The sequence below is a fragment of the Sturnus vulgaris genome, chromosome 3 (genome assembly GCF_052056855.1).
Source record: "Sturnus vulgaris isolate bStuVul1 chromosome 3, bStuVul1.hap1, whole genome shotgun sequence".
NCBI classification, from domain to species: domain Eukaryota; kingdom Metazoa; phylum Chordata; class Aves; order Passeriformes; family Sturnidae; genus Sturnus; species Sturnus vulgaris.
This window is the reverse complement of record NC_142245.1, coordinates 71,080,236-71,106,880: the sequence shown is the minus strand read 5'-3', so window position 1 is coordinate 71,106,880 and position 26,645 is coordinate 71,080,236. Positions and strand designations below refer to the sequence as shown.

General features: G+C 38.6%; 1 protein-coding gene across 1 annotated transcript in view; it reads right to left on the bottom strand.

Annotated features, from left to right (window-relative positions):
• The window catches only part of SEC63 (SEC63 protein translocation regulator), a 57,347-nt gene extending 31,284 nt beyond the window's left edge, over positions 1-26,063 (bottom strand). The window contains exons 1-5 of the mRNA XM_014887891.2: positions 25,784-26,063; positions 8,820-8,919; positions 7,914-8,028; positions 4,278-4,390; positions 1,951-2,012 (exon numbers count right to left, since the gene is read on the bottom strand). Coding sequence (XP_014743377.1) covers positions 1,951-2,012; positions 4,278-4,390; positions 7,914-8,028; positions 8,820-8,919; positions 25,784-25,907 — 514 coding nt within the window. The 5' untranslated portion in view covers positions 25,908-26,063. The remainder of the gene's footprint in view (positions 1-1,950; positions 2,013-4,277; positions 4,391-7,913; positions 8,029-8,819; positions 8,920-25,783) is intronic.
• Between the last annotated feature and the right edge of the window lie 582 nt (positions 26,064-26,645).

Below are 26,645 nucleotides of genomic sequence, written 5' to 3'. Positions count from 1 at the left end.
CTCTTTGAATGATTTTGCATATACTTTTAGTAAAGGAGCAAGTCATGCAAATCAAAAACCCCTTGTTTGCCTGCCTCTGGCCTCATATTGCCTCAGCTGGATAGAGAAATGTTGCTCCCTGTTCCTCTGTGCTGGGCACAGGGGGTGGGATGTACCCCATCAAGCTCGGTTGGGCATGTCTAACCCCAGATGTGCTTCATCCCAGTCCAGAAAATACCTGTATGAGGGACTGTATCCATCCTTTGTCTATACAGAACTAGAACACTAGAGTACATAGTTTGGGTACATGTTTTTACACCACAGATGTATAAATAAAGAGATGAATTTCACTAAATTAAAATGTGGAACATTTTAATGTGGAACAAGGTTAGAGACTAAAGAAGAGAGAAAATTTCATGGACTTCTTCCACCCTTCAGATGTCTCAAACAATAATGAGAGGTCTAGAAATAAACCAGAGAATTCTAATTCCACTGGAGTCCGAGGAAGAGTTTTCAGAGGAGCAGGAGGCTTAACGCTCACAATATGAACTGCTAGCCTGTCAAAAATAATTTCATTTTCTCCTCTGGGAATCCAAAGTCTCTTAGGTTTATGAAAACAATCACTAAGCCAACCAAGGATCTTTGTGTCTTCTCAAGTTTTGGCCGAGTTTTCTTTTGAAGTCACAGCTTCAGGTCCATTCAAGGACAGTGACTCAACTGCCTAACTTCAAATCCTATGCCTTGTCAACACCAAGTGAGTAGCTTATGGATGTGAAAAACAATTTAGCATCCAGAACGATCCTAGGAAAGCCATTAAAATTTATGGTACCATTTTGCTGATATTATGACAGCATTTCTGAAGAAAGATTTTATCTGTATTTTGTAGCAAGAGGCTTCTCTTATTTGCCAAGCAAAAGAAGCACTAGGAGCTAGGAGCTGATAGAAACCTGTTATGCTACAAAACACAGCGTTAAAGAAGCTGATGCACCTCCTTAGTCCATCAGAAAAGCCTCTGTCAGACTGTGACACAGTTGGCAAAGCTGTTTTTTTGAAGGAAGAGGGAAGATTTTGTTATTTCTTTGAAACACCAGTTCAAGGGCCGGGGTTGGTTTTTTTTAACTTTAAAAATTAATGTCCTATGTTGGGTGGATATAACTCAGAAGAAGAATTTACAGCACAGATCACAGAATACCCTCATATCATCCTGTAACTTCAGAATTAAGTTACAAATTCCATTTATTATTTCCAAGCTGGCTGTAACTCATTCCACACAGATAAGCTGTATAATTTGCCTTAACAAATGGCAGGTTTCCATTTTTCCTGTAATGAGTATCAGCTAGAAACACGCCACATTTTTCTTTAGTAGGCCACTTAAACAATCACAAAGGTGTTTTACAAGCAATTCACACAGCTGCAAATAGGGAAAAAATTATTCACTTTCTGTCTTAAATTCATTTAGTTTGGATCACCTACTGTAAAACTTTGACACACCATCACCAGGACTATTTTCATGTAGCAACCTGACCAGAAACAATATCCCCATGTACATCCTTTCAAAGTGTGTTTATTGCATTATGGCTAGTTGTTAATTTTCAATATACATCTCTAGTATTTGATAAATACCAAGAAATGTTTAAAATCGACAAGTTTCTGATAAGCAGTATTCTGTTTTTTGCTTATACCTCCATTAATATTGTCAAGTCTCCCTAGATACTTACTGAAGCTGACTAATTTAAAAAAAATTCTCTTTTTACCATAATAAAAAGTTTGAGAAGTGTAAAGCAAACTCCTTCTTTCCTTTCCCTGCCACCACCCTCAGAGCCAGTTCCACAAGCAAAGAATTGGCCAGATGTGTTGCTTTAATCACAGGAGAAGGTTATTATATAAAGCTCTAAGTGCTTCTTAATTGATCAGGTATTACACATCTCACTGTACAGCAATTACAGGACCTCTGTCACATATAATTGTTACCTTGTGGTCCATCTGGATTACCAAATTCTTCCCAGTTTTTTCGTGACTCTTCATCAGTTAAGCTAGTTACAAGAAGAGATATTAAGTTAATACAGAAGACATTTATCTAAATCATTAAACAGAAACTTTAAAATGTGGCAGTCACACTATCCTTTAGAGGTGGTTTGAAGAGCTAAACAGCTTCTGGTATTTTCTTGAATGAAATCTAATAGGAAACAATACTGGTGTATTCCTTCTTGATACATGAGCAAATTCTTTAAGGACTCTGACAGGAAATCAGAAGATGCACAAGCAGGAGATGGCACAATCACATCTCCCTTTCATGACAGTGACTACATATCCATCAGTACACAATATTTTTTGATGCCAGGTTACAGCACAGTAAATTCTGAAAGACAGTGGTTGAAATTTTTTTTTTTTTTGCAAGGAAAGTATATATGGAAGATGAGTTGATTGATCAGAAGTAGTCCATATGGACGTTTATGTTGCTCTAGACCTTTAGCTTTTGACATCCTGTGTTCAGTTGTTGTTGGGATTTTTCCATGGAACTCCCAAGTTTCACAATTTAATACTCTCTTATTAAATAAGACACCACCTCCTAAATCTTACAGCTTCTGTGCCTGATCAGCAATGACAGCTTTTTGGCAACTGTATGCCACCTCAACAGAATCCGTTACTAGAAGGAAGAATACTGCTTTAGAAAACAGAATACCTGGCTTTCACTGTATGAAAGATTTTGTCTCACATAAGAAACCCAGTGAAGAAGTCAAGCCTCTCCTGATCATTTCTAAGTCTCCCCCCATTTGCTGACAAGCAGACTCACTAAATGGGCAGCTTTTATATTCTTTCAAGACAGCATGGCTAAGGAACTTCACTATCATTTACCTCACAATATACCTCTACCACAGCCCACGCACTAGTGTTTGCAGGATCAAACTGTACCACCAAGTGTTTGAATACCGGCTTGCAAAGCAAGTGATTTGCATGTTTCAGGAGTTCAAAAAAGTATACCAGAATTTCCTACTGGAGAGAATTTCAGAGTGATACAGATGTATTTAAGCAAAAGGTATTATTTCCAAATTGTTCAAGTGAGCACAGTGAAGGACTCTTCATCAGTAAGGTTAACCACACAGTCAACTGAATTCAAGGCAGAAATCACCAGTTTCCTAGGTTCTCTCATGATGTGACTGACCCAATAAACCCCAATAACCCCTCCGAAGAAGTCTCAGAGGTGATGGGCAAGAGTGACATGCTGTGGAGCTCTGAGTGACCACAGTGACTCAGCACAGCTGCTGCAAAAAAGCTGACTCCACCTCAGCACAAAGGAGACATGAAGGTGGCCTTTGTTTTACATAAAAAAACCTATCAACAGCTGAGAGGATCAACTGGTGGTATAAACATTTCTCTTCGAGTGCATCAAAAAAGCATGAATATCTCAAGTTTGAGACACCAGCGTGGGGGGAGTAAATACCTGGCTCAGTCTATCAGAGTATAAAAACCAGACAACTAGAATTCTGTACAGAACAATAGGCTCCAGCTGGCTTCAAGCCACATATGCCTTCCCATCAGCATCACAACAATAAGTGTATTAGAGACACCAGTAACGGGAATCCCACTGGTATTGTGACTGAACTGTGTATTGGAATTCCTGTGTTTTGATTTCCTTTACACCAAATGCTCATATTAGACATCTCTCAGATACTAAAAATATAAAAATGCTGTAAGAGGTAAGACCAAAAAATACTCTAGAGGAAAAACAGATTAAGGCACTCAGCTTTTAAGAACTACACAGGTACTATGAAACAGTCACCAAGTAAAAAAATCAGGACTGCATGGCAAGCATAACTGAAAAGTAATGGGGGCAAGCTGAGAGAAAACAGATCCAGAATGAAACATCCTTTTCACTGGACAGAACAGCTGAAGTACTCTCTTTTACTCTTTGGCTTTACCACCAAGTGAAATGAACAGTATATGTATTTTCTAAGCCTCACTTCAAAACTGTAACAGAGTCAGTTGGTTAAAAACCACAACACCCGTTTTGCTCTTTGTCATTTTTAAGATTTAACACATTATACTGGAAACACTTTTCCTAAATTACATGAAAGTTAGCACAAAGAACTAACACCTTACAGTATTCTGACAGGTGCAAAACAAATTATCCTTCCTAACTTGTACAAAACAAATACACACTGCAGGAAGACATGTTTTGACTTTTGTAACATGTCTCAACACAGATATGCCTGCTTAGGCCATCCTTGTTCTTACTGTAAAGGCTGTCCTCCCCATAAGATTATGATTCCCTCTTCATAGGCAAAAAAGGAACTTACGCTGCATAGGCCTTAGCAATCCTCATGAACATAACCTCATCTCCTCCTTTATCTGGATGGTATTTTAGGGATAGTGCGCGGTACTGTTTCTTTATTTCCGATATACTTGCTCCCTTCAAAAGGAAAGGTTTGCATTTATTAATAAATGAAATTCATTCTTATATATAATCCTAACACACATTGCACAGTATTTTTCTGAACCATTCACTAAAGAATTATATTCTAACATAGGATCAGGAAACTATATACATATTTCATGAAAACATTACTTTTCTGACAACATTCTTACAACCATTATGTTTCTAAATGAAGACAGAACTCACAGTCTAACTAAAAGACACTCAGATGACTGAATACTGGGGTTTTTCTGGATTATTTTGCTTATCTATCCATAGGAATGAAAAAAAAGGAAGGATTTCTTATCTGTTTGGCAAATCTTAAAACATATTCATGAATACAAGGAATTCTCACTTGCAGTATTTTTCTATTTAAGAGTAGTTCATAAATCAAGTACAATGATCCACTTGCAGTCTGTATGCAGAAATAAACCTGTCAGTCACCGGGAACAGCAGATTTCCCTGCCATTTAGAAATGCCTTTGACTAGAATCATCCTACCCATAAATTAGATTTCTTGAACAAAGGGACTACATTACATATACCTGAGAAAGATCAATTTTTATTCTACTCCAGCATGTTGTTAAATGCCACCAACACAATCCCCTGCACATTAACTTCCAGCTTGGACTGTGAACTTCACTACTCAAGAAAATCAACAAAACTTTATAGTAAGTTCAGCTAATTTTTTTCTGTATGTTATCTGCTATGTCTCGCACAACAATTGCCACAAGACTTTTCAATATTTTGTGCTAGAGAAGCCTAGCACACTGACCTTAACTGCATAATAAACACACAAGAATTTATTTACAGATTATGGTAGTGTTTCAATAAATTTAAACTAGAAATTAAACTACCCTGAGGCTTCACTTGCTGTTACTTTATCTCACTTTATACACTCTGCCATATTCCAACACTATTTTTCAACAGCATGCCTGCCTCATTTAATGCACAGGATGAATTTACTCCATTATAAATGAGACTTCAACGAAAAGCAGATGTTTCAAGACTAGATGAAGAATGCCAGATATGGAGGAGAAGCTAGAAAGTAGGGGGAAAAGAACAAAGGGAAGGAAAAAACCCCGAGCTGTTTGAGTAGAGATGTCTTTTCATGGCTCACATGAATGTTGCCTGTAAAAAACAAAACTAATTTTTTTCTCTCCAACAGAGAGGGTCCACAAAATCCCTGACAAGCCTTCCATCTACATTAATTGCTTACTCCTCATTTTCCAAAGCTAGGCTACAGAGGTTAGGCCTGACTTACAGAAATGCTTAGTAGCCTTGGACAGCTGGTGTCAGTCTGCTTGGAACACAGAGCATGCCTATATATAATCCCTTTTTAGAGTCAATCTTTATGACTTGGATCCCATCCCTAAAACACAGATACTTATGCACAGATGCAGTACAGATACTTCTTAAATAAATCATTAATATATGAGCATCTTATGTGTTAGTGAATTAAGTGGTGTGCTTCAAGAAGAGCTATTCTATGTTCAAAACACAGTGCTGATATTACATATAAAATCTGGTGTAAGTACATTATCTGGACTTGTTAGTGCTGTGGCTCTTCTCTGGAGAAAAAAAGCCTCTTGCTATAAACGGATATGCTAACATAAAATAAAAAATATAATCTTGACTAGAGTATGAATGCAAAGAAGTGAATTACTGTGCATCAAAACTTTAAAATGTTTACATCCGCAACCATTTTAATTTTTTAAAGTTTGATGGGGTGGCTGGTATTCTGGGGTTTTTTTAACAACAGTTCCATTATCTAACTACACTTCAGTATCTGTATCACTTCATCAGCGGGACTGGCTACAACTCTCAAGGTTCCACTTGAACAGAAGAAATCTGTTAATTTTTCACATAGAACGAACAGAAAGTCTTTCAAAAGATTTAACAGAAATTGCCTGCTAGCAAGAAACACACTCTGAGATTTTGAACTCTTATCTTGAGCCCTACTTCAGCTATCTATCTTCACAACCATCTTTTCATCCCCGTTTTAAAATCTCTGGCTTTCATTCAGCTTGTCCTTATGACGAGCTCCATTCCTCAGTTTTTGAGTCAGCCCAGAATTGGTTTCTTTGCCTGAGTAAGTTGCATGTGTCTTGAGCATGTGTACAAGTTTCCATCAACAAACACAAAGCTATAATTCACTACATGCATTCCTTTCTTCCCCTCTCGGTTGTTACTTGTAGAAATTTCCCAAAGATGACAAAGGAAAATACTCTGATGACCTAATCCCTAGCCTGATTTGTTTAATCAAAGTTAACCCAGTTATATGAATATTTAAACTACATGGGTCCAACAGACACCACTCAACAGAAAAAGCTTGTATTGCTCCTTCCTGTGCATCAGTGAGAGAACTCAAGTCAGCAATCAGTGAGCCACAGAGGAGCTGAGCAGGGGCTGAATTGCAGTAACTTGGCTCTAGACATGACAGGCAGGTGTTCTACCTGTCTAGCTAGAAATAGGCTACAGACTGCTCACCTGCTATAAACGGCTTTCTTAGCACAAGGTGCTGCTTTTCTCTGCTGACAAGTCAACATCATTTAAAGGCACAAGATATATTTGCTAATGTTCACATACGTATTAAGCTCTCTCACACTAACAATATACATCATGTTTAATCAAAACATGTGCATTCAAAGCTCATTCATCTTCTTGTGCTGAGCTGGATCCACAGCGTACTTCTTCAGACTTGAGAGTGAAACATACCTCAGACTCCAGAACTGGAAAGATGACTCTACTGTTAATCCAAGAGGAGCCTTGGATCAGGAAGTAATTAACTTAAGCAGAGAATCTGCTTGAGGTATTGTGGTTAAGATGAAGAGAAGACTTTAAAAGAAGTTCAGAAGGTCTATCCTTGGGATATGTAATTTTTTACATCCATTTTGTATCAGTCCTTCAGTATAAACACTGCATCTATTTTCTAGATAAGCATTACATCTTTTTTTATCCCAGTTTAATAAACCTATTGGCTGGGATCACTGTTTAGAATTTGTAGTTTGAATTCACAGACACAACCAAGATTCAAGCTAGCCTGCCCTACGTCATAATGTGCATCACCAATTTCACCCTTCAGTGAAATACTTAATTTATAAATATTGCTCTGTACAAAAACTGTAAATCAAATGAATTCACATTCTTGTTTATACAGTTTCTTCAGCATCCCTAAAAGTGCCTATTGAAAAGATTTACACAGGGCATACAAAGCAGCTTTTTTTTTGTTTTCCTGTACACAGAGAGGAAAACATCAGAGTAAGATTTTTAAAAAACCACTTCACTATATTACTAGAATTTTGAAGGATAGAAAAGTTATAAATTGGTACAGATATAGGCAAGAAACACATAACAACTGACTTCATAACATGCAGCAGCAACTTTCACATGCCAAAAAAGAACAAAAACACTAGATAGATTTGGTAAACTTTCTTTGAAAAAACAAGTCTAAGACTGGACGTCTACACACAAAATCCACAGTTACAGTAGTACAGACTATGAAAGATGTTATTACTTACAGGATCCAAGTGTAACACTTCATAAGGGTTGTATTCTTGATACTCTCTGTCTGTTTTGGAAACTTTGTATGCAAGGAACAAAAATAATGCCCATCCAGCAAGGAGGACTATTTTCCTGTTTGGAAGAAAAGAATTTTTTTAAATACACAAATCTACTAGCTCTAGCACTATTCTAATAACATTAGAAGCCATCTTATTTCACTCTTAAAGAAACGGTATTAAAACAGCAAGAAACACTAAAGCAGGTATTAGTACTTCATTTTAATACCACTTTTTCCTCCTAGTTTTTAACAAGGACAATCCACTACCACAAAGTCTCTTTCTATTCTTTAATTGTCTGTCCTCAGCAGGTACACATTATTATTTCTATTTTTAAAGGATGATTTTAACTAGATCCTAGACAATGTGTTAAAAAGAAAAAAAACAAACCACAAAAAGCTGACACAGGTGCATAACAGACAGCAAAATATTTTGAGGGTGGGAGCAAAAAGGAAATTATGGATATAAAGCTTTCACTTTCCAATATACAAAGTTATTATTCTTTTATATTTGAGTATATTTATTTATATACTAAATATTTAAATTAAAAGATTGCCCTAGTGCTACTAATTTCAGTAAGAGAGAGTTTTTTTTAACAAATAAATGCATTGTTTACTTTTTTTACAGCTGAGGCTCACTGGTCTCATTTCTCAGATATTTTATACAGGACAAACAGCATGCACCTTGATTTCAAGTCCTACCAGACAATAATGATTACCTATTAATTATTCAAATATAGCAGATTGCAAATGTCTTTTTAGTGATGCAAAAGTAACTAACTGCTGCTTTGATTACAAACCAATGTATTTCTATTTAAAAAACGTAAGAATTGCATTAATGAAAGTCATGCAAATGAAACGTACGTACTTCACTGTAGGAATTATGTTCTGCTGTGGTTTTAGCAGTCGCAAGCGGTACCACAAACACCTTCCATATACGTTCCTTATATTCTTTAATCGAATTTGTTCTATAAAAATAGAGAGACTGTGATTAACCAAGCTGACAAAACACAGAACAACAAACATGCTCACCTCACCCCGAGCAGGAAGTACAAGGCAAGTTGGAGGACTAACATAAGGTCCAGCATTACGAGAGGAAAGAATTCTTTTTATCCATTTAAGTGATGCTGTACATGCATAAACATAAGAAGCTGGTCAGATTACTCTCTCTACCTAAAAGGAATCCATTCTATTTTTTATATGCCACATAGTAACCATCACACGTGAACCCAGCCTTTGCCTAAGGTGCACCTGTAAACTTTGCTTCTGCCACTCAACTCCAAAAGTTTCCCATTTCAGTATGCCAGCTACCGCATGCAGGAAAAACAAACAAACAGAATGCAACCTACAGGCAAACTGGTGTTTGTATACAAATAAAGAGTACAGCAGGAGCAACAGCTCCTTCCTCAATGCAAAATATGATACATTTTCTTCCTCTTTGTGACGTCTGCTTTTGTAAGTTGCCTTCATTTAGGTTTTTCCGCTGAAGGGTAAAAGGAAGGAAGATTAGATAACAGCGACTTGTAAGCCATGCATCTCAATAATACATGCCTTTAGCAAGGGCCTATTTCCTCCCATGATCCTTTTAGGACAGGATAGGGCTGGAAGGAAATTGCACTTATACTGTCAAACTCATCACAATGAAGCATGAAAGCTCTGTTAAGAGTTTTAATTGTATTGCAGAGCTAATCAGGACCAATTTAGTCTTGGCCAAGGAATTATTTTATACTACAAAAAGTACAGTGGAAAGCAAATAACTTGGACAGAATTTCTCCACATACTGAAATTACATGTTATAATTAAACTCCTGTTTAAATAACTTGTCTATCCATAAACTATGCAGTCTGACCTGCAACACTTTTGAAGTTAGAATGCCACTGTAATTACCTTACTTGCAAAAGAATAAGACCACTCACACCTTTTCAGACTAAAGGAAAAAGAATCAAGACAAAAGAAAATTCTTCCTGTGTCAATACACTTCGATATTGCTGGTGAATAAAATTTAAAATACAATCATAAATTACATAAATACAGGGATTATATTAACAACTTTGATCCAAAGCACATGTCAGTCATATCCTACTAAGTCTTAAATCTCAGCTTAGCACTTTTAACCAGGTGATACCCTCATGGAATCACAGGATGGTTTGGGTTGGAAGGGATTTTAAATATCATCTAGCTCCAACCACCCAGCTATGAGCAGGGATGCCACCCACTAGACCAGGTTGCTCGGAGACCCATCCAGCCTGGAGTTGAACTCATCTTAATAAAAATTACAGTTATGATACATATTTTATCTGAAGCTATCTTTATTTGGCTGATTTCTAAAAGGTAATAGTGGAAGACAGTGACAACCTCTGTTCAGTTATTCTGAAGGTGTTGGAAGGTGGGATATGGTGTTGATCTACTCAAATTTCTAAGCAAGCACACAATTCAGATGAAACACGCAGAATTCAATTAGTATTCACCAAACTCTGAGGCCAGAGAAACGTGACCACTGTGCTCCACATCAACCCATGAGTTCAGATTTAAGGCAGATTAGATGTGAGCACTGGATGGTATTTCAAACTCTGGCTGATTTGGCAGAGATAGAGTGGGAGCATAGATGACATGTGGCCACCCACAAACTAGTAAAGCAGACAAGTTATGAAAGCCTGTACAGACAAGGTACCAGAACCAGAAAAAAAAAAGTGTATCAGCTTATTCTGAACTATGTAATTCTATAGAGTATAGCTTCCCCAAAACTGGATATGACATTAAACAGTTTGATGCAATTCCTGTGAAGATAATATTAGTAGTCCCATCACCCCCAAAGACAGAGAGAGATAATCAAAGATAATTCAATCCTCTGCCATTCAGCTCCTGCCATACTTCAAAATAAGCTTCTAAACTTCTCCCACTGTTTGTGCAACAGATAAAACACACAAGTATTTTGCAGCTCTCCTGATCTGCAAAGATTGTTCCCAAACCTAAAACACAAAACTTTCTAAACAAAAAAGAACATGACTAAAATTTGGTTAATCAATCCCCCACTTAGTTTCACTTATGTAAGGCTTTAGAAAGCGTTGTGAGGGAAAAATTCAGCAGACAATGGAAACATTGAAAATGCAACACTTGCTCCCTACCGGTAGAGAATGTAAATTAATTTGGCATTTTGTCTTTGCTTTTTTTATTTAATTTGGTATTTTGTGTTTGCTTTTTTTATTTTAAGACAACAATTGTAGGAGATCTCTCTTGGTTCGAAACTGGATTCACTGCAACCAGAAGCTAATTGTTACTGAAAATTAAATTACCAACTTAAAGCAAAACTAAAGAGACAGAACTGAAAAAAAAAAAAACAAAACCAACCAAACTTGATGCCATTAAAGACTACACTGACAACAGTCATGAGGACAAAAAAGCTTTGCAACAGCTACAAGGAAGAAAGTGCTCTGAAGGTTTTAAATGGTCACTGGACAGCTATCAGCCATACTGTGATGCATTTGTGAAAAAGTTACTGGTTATACTTGAATAAATCAGGCATCAGAAGACTCACAGAAGACGCATGTGCAAATCATTTATTTCAAATACTGTCAATCAATTCAGTTATTTGGTGCTGAAGCAAGATGCAAACAACTGTTCATCAGTTCAACCACATGGACCCAGATCAGCACCTGAGCCTGTTCGTGTTTTTGCTAGGATTTTGATGTTTTAATAAGCTGCTGCGCCTTGACTTCAAAGACCTATGCCACAATGCCCCACTTCTCAAACCTGCCAAATGTCCCGCCTTCCAAAAACTAGATGACACTCTCTTTTCCCTACTCTGCATCCTCCCTGCAAGAATTGCCAGCACCTTCTACCTTACCATGCCAAAAACCTTCAAAAAACACTTTAGAGGAAGGCACCTTGGAGAAATGAAACACACTTGAACAAGATAAACTGAAGAGCTGGCAGAAAGTCAAGTAAAAATTGAACACTAAATGTGGTTTACAATAATCACTGAATTGAGGTGTTGAAATGGCTTTCCAGTAACAGCTGCAGAAGATACATTTTGTGACCAGTCTGACAATGGCATCAAAAGAAAAAAAAGCAACCTGAGCCATGCAGTATGAGCAAAAATTAAGCCATTTGAATACTTGGCAAATGGATCCCTGGAACTGCTATGCTGCACAAGGGGACCTCTTCAGCCAAGCACTAAAGTAAGGCACAATGTAAGTAGCCATTGCATTTTTACACATGTATCTGAACAACTCTGGACCAAATTTAATTACAGTTGATCAGACAATATCAAAGCAAAAGCATCTTATTAATCTCTTTCTGATCTTGAGATGGCAGTGGTCTCATTTGACTAACAACCCCAAAAAGGAAACAGAGCACTAAAAAGATGATTGTTTACAGTTATCTGTTCAGAACATAAGAAATAATCAAATCCTACCCAAATTGAGGCTGAAGTTGAGACTATTCAAATTATTTGGAGCTATCCTGAGGCACTTCCTCTGTCACATGTTATCATTAACACATGTTAATTTATGGAATTCAAAAACAGGCACCTACTTGGGAAAAAGAAGGAGCAATACAGAGAGCATAACTCCCAGTTTAGACAGAAAGCCACTGGCAAAATACCATAATAAGAAACCTATATTCTTACTGTATCCAGGAAAAACAGGCTTCCTGTTTATTTACAGATAAAGCCTGCAACTGCACCAGAGAAAATACATATAGTAGGAACACAATGGTTGTGGAAAAAAGAAAAAAGAGAAAGAGAAAAATGAGACAGCAAAATAAAAAAAAAATTAAAGAAAATAAGAAAAGAAAATTTAAAGAAAATTATAAAGAGAAAAAAATTAAAAAACTAAAAAGACAAACAGAAAAACAAAAAGGCTTGCAAAGACCAGAATACCAGATAATTCCAGTACTTTACAAAAGCAGCAACTTATTACTAATTAGCAAGTTGTGGAAAAATCAGATCTTTTTTGCTTTGCCTTTGTTTGACAAAAGGAGCTTCCTTCTTACACAAGTGAATTTACCATGCCACGGACCTGGCACACTGCCCTGCAATATCCTGCAGACCCTGATCACACTGGAGTGAATACCTTACACATTCCTCAAGATAAAGCTCTGCCGTGAAATAGGAATTGTACATTCTCTGGATCTTAGCTCTGGAATCCATATTCTGTCAGGGAAAGAGGTTCAGAGTTTTAAAAGCAGACAAGTAGAGTTCTCTTGTTTCTTCTCAGTCCAGATCATGGCTTACCATTACAGTGTAAGAGCACTTCAGACAACATCCTTTGATATGGGATTATAGGGAAACAAGTGTGTGTAGGGTGGGAGGAAATGATTTTCCTCCAGTCAAAACCACTTCTTGTTCAATGGGCAAAATCCTTCCCAATCGTGAATCTCTCCTACGATTTTGGGAATAGGTATTAAAGAGCCTTGGAAAGCAAAGGCATAATGCACCTGTGGGCTTTTTAAGTTAATCTCAGTAACACTAACCCATGCATCAAGGTACTGTTAAAGCACCTCTCTCACATGAGGATGTAGACTGCCACTTTACTCCTGTAAATAATCTGGGGAAGCATCCCATGCTTGCTTTATTTCCCTCCATATTGTTCTTGATGCATCCAAGATTCACAAGCAGATCTTCCCCAATGCAATTCTTACTCACAAGGGTTGTCACAAGTATATATTACAGTAAGTTAAACAATGTATGTGAATATCCATCCAAAACTACATCTTAATATACTTTTCAAGTTTAAGAAATATAACTAGTACCGACACAAGAGAAAACCTGAGTGCCATCTCTTCAACGACTTTGTCAGAGACCTTAGAGTCCCTTGTTGACTGGTGCAGTCACTTCTTTTGTATTTCAGGCATCAAAATAGGTATAAGTAGAGAATGTTTAAGTACACAGTCAACTTCTCGTGAACTTATGCAAACCTCTTGAATATCCATTCTTTAAGCCAGAGGCATCTGCTTTTTTCATGTGGATAAGGCAGACCACACAGTTCTTGGGTAAAACAGAACAACCTAACAGGCTGAAAAGGGTGGAAGAGACCCCAGGAGATCACCTAATCCAACCCTGCTGCTAAGAGGAGAGTCAAAAAGGCAGCTGCTCAAGGTCTGGCTGTAAGCCTTTGGAGTAGTTTCAAAGACAGAGCTCACTGTGCCTATGAACAATCTATTCTACATTTTAACCATCCACATGGAGCAACGATTTCTCATGTTTGTCTCAACCTCTGTTCTAATTCACCAATCTCACAATGTGTGAGGACACAGGATATACAGACACTGAAGGAAGCTAATTACAGGCTGGATTTCCCATTTCCAGAGATTACATTCAACCTATGTTTACAACTCAGCCATGCCTGGTTGAAGTTTGGTTTTGAGGTTCATCCATCTTACATACTTGTTTCCAAAGAAACAGTAGGATACATCCAGTCCTCAGGAATGCTTGACAAATGATCCCTACCTAGACTTAATCGTTTTGGTTCTGGAGGTTCCGAAAAGTGCTTTGAAAAAAAAAAAAAAAGCCCTAAGGGGCAATTCTTTTTCATCCTTTTGAGAAAAAAGAGATTACATATTTATTGTTATTGAAGAGAGGCAATTCTAGAAGAGAGAGAACGGAAAGAGGTACAGCTGCAATTATACTGAGAAGTTTTCATCTCCAGAATCTTGTTTCAGCTGCAACAGACAAAGGTCAGTTTTAGGAAAAAAAATACCACTAATAAGACTACTGGCATCAGTATTTATATATAAGGCACATAAAAGTTTTAAAGTATAGTCAATTTTTACAACAGCCAAAAGCAAGCAAAAAGCTAATATCCAGAACACATGGAAGCCACCAGTTTTCCATTATTCTACCTCAAACTGCAGGAAAGAAGAGAAATAACGTCCCAGCCTCTTGTGTTCTTTCTACCTTCAGGCTACTAGGAAAAGCAAAGTCACATAGTCTAAAATACAGCTCCAGTGGACTTTGTCAGAAAAAGAAATAGGAGGAGGTGCACATGAAATATTCTGCCTACCAGTTGCAGACAATTCAACCAAAGAAGATGATTTTGAAAGAAAATTGCTTCTTTCAGCAAGGAACACAGAGCAACACAGTTCTGCAACCCTAGGAAATGCCAAGATCACTTTAAAATCAGACCTTCACAAAACTCATTTGTAGTGTCATCCTCTCTCCAAATGTGAATAGAAAACTTGTACCTGTGGAAAGCATCAAGAGGTGCAAGTAAATACACACAGCATGCAAGTCTTGAGTAAAGGTTACAGCCCAAGGATACCATGGCTCTAAGCATTACATCTGTTCCCTTAAAACTGAGGGCAACAGGCTCAGTCGAAATACTCTCGAGAGTTTCTGTGCGTGCTGGATTTTATTCAGGATACTACAGTTTTAATCCTCTAAATTGTACACTTAAGGAGGCTCCTATTTACTTTCAGCAGTTATGTGTGTGTGTGTGTGTATATATATATATATATATATATATATACATACATACACACACACACACATGCAAAACCTGAACTCCTTTTTTCTACTTCAACAAAAACAGAAACTAAATAATTGTATGAACAACTTATTTACTGAGGTCTTGAACTGAGGCTCTCTGAACAAATTTATTTTCTTAAGCACCTAACCAATTCTCAGATAACAGATGAAGTAGGAAAGGCTACCCTACTGTTTCACTAGGCCATCTATGCTTAACTCTGTTGACATTTTCCTTGATAATTATTATAAAAAAAAGACTCCACATGGATATAGTATGCTATCTGAGAATACTTTAAAAAGTCACAGGATGAGGAAAAATCCCACACACTTACTTGCAAAAAAAGACACTGACAAACACTTATAACTATGTTGTAAAAGCAGTAACCCATCTTTGCCAGCAACTAAGAGGCAGGATTGAAACTTGCAGCAAACCCACAAAGTCAGCAACTTCTCTGAAGTACCGAGCAATTTCAACTTTATTATAATAGGATTGACTTCTACTGTAAAACCCCAAATAAAGAGGCATGAAGCAAATTAAATTGATTTTAAAGTGTTCTAAAACACTGTTGCTTAAATGCAAAAGCCTTCAAAGAAGCACTAGTGTTCCCAATAGGATTACTTTTAAAAAAAAAAAAAAAAAAAGTTTCAGGATTTTGAACGGACCATAGCAACAAAGAATTAAACCATCTGATAGATGCTTTCTAACTTTGATGTCTATCATTATAATAATTGTCCTCATTACCCATCTATAAAGAGGTCATGTCCAGGTTAGCCTCTTAACTAAAACATTTATAGCTGAATAATCTCACCGTAGTTGCTTTCAAAGAGATTTTTCTCTCTAGTAAATATTCATAGAAGTAAGCCCAAAAAATCGTGTGTTTTGAGTAACACATTAAGTATTAAAACCCCGAGCACTTCATTAACTACAAAGAGATCTATGAAAAACTTAACAGCAAGGCTACTTTTTTCCAGAGCATGTTTTGCAGCAACTAGATAAAGCATAAAAGGAACAAAAAGTAACCTAACTTTCCATTTCCATTCCATTCACACATTCCATTTCCATTCCACACATATTTGCTGACCAATAGATAGCATTTGCTACTAACAGCTTTAAAAACAGCAGTACAAAATGATTCAGTACCTTGAAAGTTAACTTCTTTAAGAATTTACTTACTGAAGCTTTCTGTTTACAGTCAGCTGGGCACAGAGCCACATTTCACTACTGCTAATCAAGTCACTTCCAAACCTTGTCCTTCCTATTAGTGTACTGTCTCATTTGCACTGACAAAATTGTCAGTGGAACGAACTATAATAACCTTTAAGCTCTATCACCTAAATTATCACTATCAAATTTATAGTAGGGCTGGACCTATAGATGCATTGCAAAACTTTCATAGAATCTGAGAGGAATCAGAAGACTGGACGTTTTACTATGGAACAACACCCACACGAGTCAAGGTCAACAATTTCAGATGAAGCTGACAACAATGCTGGGCTCCAAGATTACACACTCTTAACTATTAGCTTAATTTTATCAGTTTGGTGTGGGGAGAAAACCAGAACACATTCAACCCAAAACAAATGTGAACAAAAGTCACTTAGCATATCACCAATAATTAAAAATGCTTGTAGTCAGTATTATTCTGATGCACTCCCTGAAGAAACTCTAATAAAGGATAGAATTAGTGGACATAAGGATAAGCACCATACATCCATCTATCATCAGTAGAGTGTTTCATTAAGTCCTCTCTAGGAAGCAAAAATATGGAATAGATCCTGCTGATACAGTCTGTGGTTTCCAAAAGACTTTTGAAAGGTTCCTCTTATAAGTCTTTCAGGACAACCATCTAACTACTGCAAAAAAAAAAAAAATGTGACTGAAGATAGAGTGAATTGCCAATTCTCCCCGCAGAAGGAAATCTCCAGGAGCTCTGCAGGAATCTATGTTGGAACTACAACACATTTCATTAATAAGTAACCTGACAAAAAGGGTCAGCAGTAAAATAAAGCTTCTAGATATTAACTTATTCTGGGTAACAAGGACAAGGGCATCCTGAAGAATTGTAAAGATAAATCAAGTGCACTCCTGCATGGCACATGAAATTGAAAGTATGACAATGTAAAGCACAATGGGGGTTGTCCTAATTCTACGTATACAAGGATGAGCTCAAGGCTGATCATTACCTCTCACAAACGCAATCTTGGTGTTGTGAGAAACTTTTCTGTGTAAACCTCAGCAGAATGCTTATTACTAATAAAAATCAGAGCATGTGTTTAGAGCATTCCTACAAGAAAAGGAAGGGATTATTACTCTACCACATAAGCCGGAGGTATGTCCAACCTTGAGGCTGTACATACCTTAAGTATGATGCACAGTCCTAGTCCCCACCTCTTAAAGAAGTGCAACCAAAAAACACACAATTAAGATGAACAAGGACCATCAAATGTATACAGAGATTTATGTCCAAAATTACTTTCTCAGCTGGAAGATTTGTAGAGTATAAGTGCAAGGATAGGTAATGGAAGACTGTAAAAAACATAAGTGACAGCCAGGACTGAACGTTTACTGCCTCTTCCAGCAGAGCAAATAAGGATTGTTAAGCAACATTAGAAGCAGCTGCAAAACAAAAGGTGATTATTTGTGGCGTGCATAGCAAATACAGTGACCTCCCCCACACAGGATAGTATAGATGCTATACCAAAAGTTACTGAACTCAAAACCACTGGAAACAGAGAATATGCAAAGAAAGCACAATTTATGCTTGTCCTGTTATTCCTTCCTTAAGGCATTCACTTCTATAATACTACATAAAAAACCCCACCTGATCTGACCCAGTATGTCCGTTATTTTGTTTCCAAAGAAAAAAGGATTTGAAACTTTATTGGTAAGGTAAGCCTTTGTAGAAGCCACAATTCTTATAAATATCCTAGTTGCAAACAGTTCATCCAGCCAACCACGATAAAGGAATCTTCTGAATTTAAAATGCCTGTAAGCAATTCCCTGTAAAAGATAAATAATAGGTGAAAACATGAAAACACCTCTGAAATCTTCTTAACTGTATACTTATTTAAAAACTGGTGCAGACACTTATCTTTTTGCTCAGGAAAGAAATTAGGTACCTGCTTTGTGCTCTTGTACCTGTACCCTGCTCTTGGTATTTCTATCCAGCACAACCCTCCTCATCATGAAATGGAAATACATGTCAGGTCCTGGCTAGTAACTGAGGGAAAGGCCTATAAACCTCACAATGGGAGAAAGCAGCAACAGGGGGCAAGGATGCAGCATCAGCCCCAGTTAAAACGTGTTCAAATTGCTACAGATCTGAACCCTTCTTCACAGGCATGAATTTGAAACACAAATTAAATTTTAAAACCAAAAAGAAACCACAACCAACAAACCAAAAAAACTCCAAACTATGGAATCACTATTGATTCCACTCCTTGTCATTTACTTTGCTTCTCTCTCGAAATACCTGCTCCTTCTCCAGGAACAGCTTAGCTGCCCATGAAACCATAACTGAATCTAATTCTCTAATACATAGCCTGTATATCCTGGTAGTTTGGTCTCATGTCTGTGAGTAGTCAAGATAACCTTACAGCAACTACTAAAGGAACAACTATTATTTGTGTAATAAAACCTTCAGTACACTGTTTTCATAAGCCTCCATAATATAGGATGAATTTTTAAAAATAGAAACTACTTTATTTTTACGTACACATAATGAAAGATAAAGTTCTTGTAATGGCTTGATCTTTAACTTGCCACAAAAAAGCTTTTCAGCATTTTGTATTCTGGACAGTCTTGAAGCTACTCAACTAATCTCTAATAGAGGGCAATTAATTTTATTTTACTGCTAGGAAGCTATAGTGGTTATAGTAAGATTACAATTATTTTTTTAAAAATCCAACAAAAGATAGGCATTTTTTTCCAAATAACAGAGTAGTCTGGATAATTCTGTGCAAATGCTTTGTTTTGAAAAATATATTTAGAGATATTTGCTAGGCATTTATAGTGGTATCTCATGATGTTTGCCCCTTTTTCAAATGTTTCTAAAAAAACCCCTACTGCTTCAAAACAGCAATATAGTGAAAAAAATTAACAAAAAAGTTAAGTATCACCATTACATTATAGTCTGCCTTTAAACAGCCACCTAATAAACTGTGTGTTTCTGAACTTGAAATGGTTTGAGTCAACAGTCCTTAAATGCATAACTGAGTTTCCCTGACTCTCCTCCTACTTCCTGACACAATGATGAAAGGTTATATTAACAGGAAAGGATAAGCACAAACATATGGGCACAAAATGCTTATATTCACAGATATCAAGTTTTCACATCCATGCTTATCTACCACATTAGCAATGAGCATAGCATCCTGCAGCTTTATCCTGTACTTTATCCTGCATTACCAAATACCAAAATGCTGTGAAATACTTTGGAGTAAGGTTAATGAGATTTCAGTGAGCTGTGGCCAAGGACAGGCACCACAGTTAACCCACTCCAACCAATCTTATCTCACACCAGATGATTAGAAGCATCACAGAAGAATTTTACCCAGAGTGGGAGCAGCTGCAATGCTGCTTCTTCTCCCCTAGTTGCTGTGAGGTACAAGTGCTCATCACTCCACTACAGATAAAACTAAAGAAGTACTGCCTGCATTCTCTATGATGGCTTGAGTCACATCCAAGTTGCACACTCACTGTTTGTCCTCAGCCAAATAAACTTCCCAGCCTCAGTTCCCCTACCTGCAATCTTAAAGCAGGGGATTAATAAGAGAATCTCTGAGGTCAGCCTTAACACACACAGATTAAAAATACACTAAAAAATTACAGGGAAACCTTCATTATTGACACTACTACACAGAGATATCCAGTATAGTGGGCAGATATACTGAGAAGTATGGTTCCTAAGACAGCGAACCTTTTCAGAACAACTTTCTCAGGACTTCTGATCAAGGTTTTGAATGTGCCAACTACTATCTACAGAAGCATAGAAAAAGCCCTACTGCTTCAAAATAGGAACACAGCAGAAAATTAACAAAATAATATTAGGTATCAACATGATATTATATTCTCTCTTCTAATAGTCACCAAGTAAGCTGTGTTTTTTAAGTATTTCTGTACTTTGCCCAGCCTCAATACAAAAAAGGCTGGAATAGTATTAATTGATTATGCTACTTCCTACACGCATGGCAACTTCAACAATTAGCTGGAAATTGCCTTCTTTAACCAGATTTTTAGAAGTTTTTTTTGTATTAGCTCAATGTTCTTCAAGAAAACTTTAGCTGTATCTCACACAGAAACATTTGAGAGGAAAAGCGTTAGTAGTGAGCACCAGGACAACATACAGCAGGGCTGGGGAGCAGCAACAAAAACAACCAACAAACAAAAGCCAAACAAATACATTTAAAAATAAACAAAACAACAAAACACCATAGACTTTGTATGGATTTCTACTATAATGAAAGTAAATTAAATAGCTTTTATCCATTTCATATCAATACTTTTTTCTAGATACAAAAATGCAACCATTCATCTGGTTTTTTTCTCTTGCCTATAGTAGGTTTTTATGTTCTTAAACTTCAAGAAGAAAGATCTACATTCCAAACAGAATAACTCCTACAGCCTCTTTTCTCTCAGAGAAGAGACTGCAAACTTCTATTAGCATTATCCTTGCATTCACAGCTGTTATTTTTTTTCAAAATGTTGTTAACATCTTGTTTTGTTCAAGTTACTGTAAAAGGTTCAGGATAGATACTTCTATTCTGTCCATCAACTTTGTAACAAATTATGAATACCCAATGTCCTGAAACAGGATAATTGTTTTAATGTAGACCTAAATAGACTAAAAAAGATGAAACAGCAAGCTTCCAGATACATACTTAACTACAAAGTACATCACAATCCATGACCACCTGTTTCAGCACAGCTTTATAATTATGTGTCTCAATCCAGCAGCACAGGTATAAGTCAAAGAGTACACAAAGTTCAGCAAACACATCAGCATTGTGCAACAACTGCCATATTATTCAACTAAATTAATTCAGCCCTTGCTCTCCATTTCCTTTCTAGAGGGTGACATCTAATCTACACAAGCTTACACTGAAACTTCAAAGCAAGTCCAACAACAGGAAGATACTTTGATGGACACTCCTCTACCCCTAACTGCAGAGGAAAAAAAAAAAAAACAAAAACATTTTTCTTCAACTCTCACAATTTACATTTTGAAAAAAAGACTTAAATTCCCATTGCAGAAAATACCTTTTAGTTAAGAATGAATCTGCACCAGAGTAACTTTTTAGCAACCACATTTTCTGTTCCAAGAGCAGTCCTTGCAATAGTTTTACTCACAGTAATTAGGCTAAATTTATACCAGTATTTTCCCAAAACAAAAGTAATCGAGAAAAAGTATGACTTTTTTTAAGTAATAAAACATATATATACACATACATGCTTTAAAGAGACAAGTCAAGAATAAACAATATAGCCTGAAGCCATGTTCACCATCACCTGAAGCCATCACCAACGCTGAAAGAATCAGTCTTCTTTCCCTCAGTCACATCCTGTACCACCCCAGGCATCCACAAAGTCTTACACAGAAACGAATACACATTAAAAGTTAGACAGAAGAAAGAGAAAAAAAGGCCAAAAACTAATTTTAGCTAAAATTACTTTCTTCCACTCCCATACACTGGTGCTCTACTTGGCACAAGGGATGGGGAGAAATACGAGACTTAACTCTGCTAGAGCACTGCTACCTTGATGCAATTATGAAACTTCAGTCCAGGACACAAAGCTAAACAATTAATCTTTTATAAAGGCCTTATTAGCTCTAGAGTGAACACCAAGGAGGTGAAGTCATTTGGACAAATCCAGTTTACAAAGTCAATTACCTGCTTGTTTGTTTATCAAAGCTGAGGTAATAAAATTATGGGATCGTTCACAGAGTGTCTAGCATACCACAGCAAAACCCTCCCAAATATTAGCATCAACACCTACTGCAGGCTGCAGCAACGTTTCAGAATGCCTGGAAAAAACACTCAGGAAAAAAAAAGCAGCTCAATTTTTTCTCAGCACTTTAGAGACATAAGTTACCTCATGCTGTTCTTCCAGACAGTAGTATTGGAAAGGCTTTCCAAAAGTTTATTATAAGAACTAAAAGCAAAATGTTAATGGCTTGCCAAAATCTCTTCTACTACAAATCTGACATTAGGTAACACATTTTGAGTTTCCTCGAAGTAGTAAAGCAATATAGATCCAGTCTTACTTTCCAATCTTCACTATGGCAAAAACAAACACTGAGTTTTGGGGGCTTTTATTTATTCTATGAGCATTTACTACAAAACTACAGAACAGAACAAATCCTAAAATATTACAAGCAATTCCCAGATTTTTGCTGTACTTCTCCCTCTGCTGGCACTCTGTACTGTATCACATATCAGCAATCCATGGCAGCATATTTGTAGATGGAAGCAGCAGGCACCAATGGCATGACCTTCCTGCAATGAGCATTTCACCCTTGCGTCACACTAACTCTAGTCTGCTCTTACAACACAATGTGGCTGAAGTTCTTCCAACCCAGTTTTTACCAAAAAAGGAGTCTGCTCTGTGTCTTTTGGATGCTCTGGTTTGCATTGCATTGCAAAGGGGTCTTGAAGGGAGGAGGACAAGCACCTGATTTGCTTCAAAACTCCCCCTGGTTAGGTCCTCAGCCCTGTAGCTGGAGCTGAAAGAGCTCACCAGTACAACCACACCTCGCCAAGGCCACTACGGGTGACAAAGGCTGAGGTCTCTAGCACAGGTAGAGCAAAATACAATTCCAGAGCAAAAATGTTACTTGGTCCTACACAAAGAGGGCAGAGGTCTTGGTAGAGCTTATTCTCTTTGGCCCAATACTGTGCCTCAGTACTGGAAACTCCACTCTAAACTAGCATCAAAATAACATCTCATAACAACATCCAGATACTTCTGCTCATTAGAGGAAGCAGGAGTTATTAGTGTTGGAAGATTTCTCTTCTGAAGACAGAGGCTTTCTCTTAGCTTCTGAAATAAGTGGTTTTGCTGGTTTTTTAAACCAGTGAATTACTCTGAAAACAAGAAGTGGTGGCTAAACAATTAGTATTTTTCATCATCACAAGGTTTTAATTTATTCCCGAAATCTTGTGAAAATGCTGGAACGGGTACGGTTGAATACACACAAAAAGGTGTGAGAAAAATACTGAGAGGATTTTGCTGGAAATTACTTGCCTAAGAGCCATACACTTAAACAACTTGAACATCACAACGTTCTACTACTTAGCAGATTTACTTCATAAGAACTTACATAGTAGATCAACATTAGTCCCAAATGATGATCTGCATGACACCTCAACTCATTGTTTAAACAGAGCCTGCAGAACAGAACTCAATTAAGAGACTGTAGGCATATGCTAAAAACTGGACTACATTCATATTTTAAAATACATTAAGACAATTCTGAGGCAGAAATCAATTTTCCATCTCCTTTCATTTCCACTGGTGATTTCCACTTAGTTGACTCATTTATTTGCACCACCAGCATAACAAAATCTACCTTTTGCTTTGGAAAATGTGGATTAACACAGTTTTTTAAGAATCTAGCACTGAATGCAGAATAATATGCAGCAGGCCCTCCATATACTGGACAGCGCTGGTGGACAGAAAGAAAGACAAAAAGAAATTGGTAATATATTTAATGGCAGGCCTCTTCAGAAATCCATACAGCATACTCCAAAGTCAGGTTTTCATTTTCTGTCATTCTGTAAGGATAGCTAAGGATCAACTATGTAAGGCTAGTAAAGTGCTTTCAAGTTTGACAGCATTTCTACAGCTTTTCCTGCTTATGTCAGCCCCCTGAAACTGATGTTAACATCACAGAGTGTCCTTCTGGCCATACCGTTCTGCACAGCATCTCAGGCAAGTCACAATCATTTTCCCAAGAAGCAGCTTCTAAGAACTACGGAGGAAGTAAAGCATTTTTCAAGAGAAAAACAGATTTTCTTCCCCACTGCCTCCCACCCTTCACCAGAACAAAAATAAAACAAAGATCCTGAGGTTTGGAAAAAGGTTACAGAAGTAATAGTCTCTCTCTGATCCCCCGCTCCTCAAGAACAACCCAAAGATTACAAATCATCTTCAACAAGTGACGCCTCCCTCTTGCAACAGTCAGGAGGCAGAAAGAGGAGGCAGAGAAACCTTTCCTTTCAGCAGAGAGAACTAAGTCCTCAGCTGTACAACAGGTAGGAACTACCTGGAGGGCAGAGACCAATCCTCCAAGGAGGTTCTCCAGCCAAGGCCCTGGCCAGAAGCCATAGGCATGTCTGGCAGCAGCCAAGACTGTGAACAGCCATGATTTAGCACCAAAACAACATTTGTTCTATCCTACTCCTCACTAGAAGGTACAGAATTGAGATTTCATTGCTAGGTATTTCTTCTACATATAAAACTAAGTGTAAGCAGAACCCGGCAAGCCTTTAAAATGGCATCAAAGCCACTAAGTAACCACCAGACACGGAATGTAAAAAGATGCAAGGAACAAAAGGGATTCTTCTCAGATTGCAAAGCACAAGCGTTCTTAAGAGGTCAGTAGGTTTCTGCAATGGGAACCAGTAACAAGCATCCCTGTTTTACTCAGCACTTACCACCCAGCCGTTGAACACAATTTCTACAGCCTTTTTAATCTCAGAACCGCTGTTAAAAATGTGTTCCTGTGCAGCCTGTATACCAAAACGCCTTCTCTTTCCAAGAATAGAGGGATGCAGGAAAGACAAAGGGAAAATTACTTTGGAAATGAGAGTCTGAACTAGTCAAAGAAACTTTATAACACTGTTCAGGGATACAAAGCATCACCCCGAAGGGTGAAACAGAAATGTAGCCCTTTGGACATTTAACTGTGATTCGCAGTGGGAAAAAAATAATTCCCCATTTTCGCACTCGCCGTGACCTTATGGCACATGAAAGCTGAGCCCGGTAACTTTTCCTCTTTGCCCCCAACTCAATAGCTTGTTCTTTCTTCACGAACAAAATTTAGGTCATCCACCCCCAAACACTCCGAGAAGACAAGGGAAAACCCGAACCCCAAACAAAGCCCCGGAGCCCGGCGCAGCGATGACTCTGCAGGAGCCGCGGCGCGGAGCCGGGCGCGCTCCGGGGGCGGCGGCCCCGGGACCCTTCCTCCGGCCCAGGTACCGCTAAATGGCCGCCGGCGAGCGCAGCGCGGGGCCGCCGCCCCTCCAGGCGGCCCCCGGGGGAGCGGGCAGGGCCGGACGGGCGCTCCGACCGCGGCGGGCCCGGCCTGGCCCCGCTGTGCCGCGGCGCAGGAGCCGGCCGTGCCCAGGGTTGGGCCGCTCACCGGCGTGCTGGTCCCGCGGCCACAGGTAGTAGGTGGCGGGGATGACGATGAGCCCCACGAAGCTGGTGAGGAAGTAGAAGAACGTGTTGCCGCTGTCGTCGTACTGGAACTGCTGCCCCGCCATGGCCGAGCCGACCGCCCGTCCCCGCCGCCGCTGCCGCCGGCGGCCCCCCGGTGTCGCCGCCCCGGGATCCCGCGAGATCGCAGGCTCGCTCGGCCGCCCGCCCCTTCCCAGGCCTCGCAAGACGTGTCACTGTTCAGCCACCATAGCCCGTGTGGCGTCACGGGCCCGCCCGGCCGCCGATTGGCTCGGCCCAAAGCCCCGCCCCTCAGGAATCACTAAATCCCGGGACCGCGGATCCGCCGGATCGCAGCGTGCGCCGGGCTGGTATGGGAGGCTTTGGCTACGTGGTCTGATTTCCCTGCTAAAGCAGGGTTGTCTCAGGGCACGTGCCACAGAATCACAGGTTCCTTAAGGTTGGGGGAGATTTCTGGATCTCGTCCAAACCCCCCTGCCAAGGAGCAGGTGACACCGGAACCTGCGCGCGCGGGTTTAGAATGTCTCCAGAGCGGGAGAATCCACGACCAGAGCCTGTTCCAGTGCTCTGCGACCCTCCGTGTTAAGTTATTCCTCATGATGAGGTAGAACTTCTTGTGTTTTAGTAGGGCTATCCTCTGTCCGTCACAGGGCACCACGGAAAAGAGTCTCGCACCATCCTCTTGACAAATGCCATTGAGAAACGTATATGCATGGATGAGATCCACTCTCAGTCTTCTCCAGGCTAAACAGGCCCAGCTCACTCAGTCTCTCCTCATAAGAGAGATGCTCCAAACCCCTCATAATCTCTGCTGGACCCTCTTC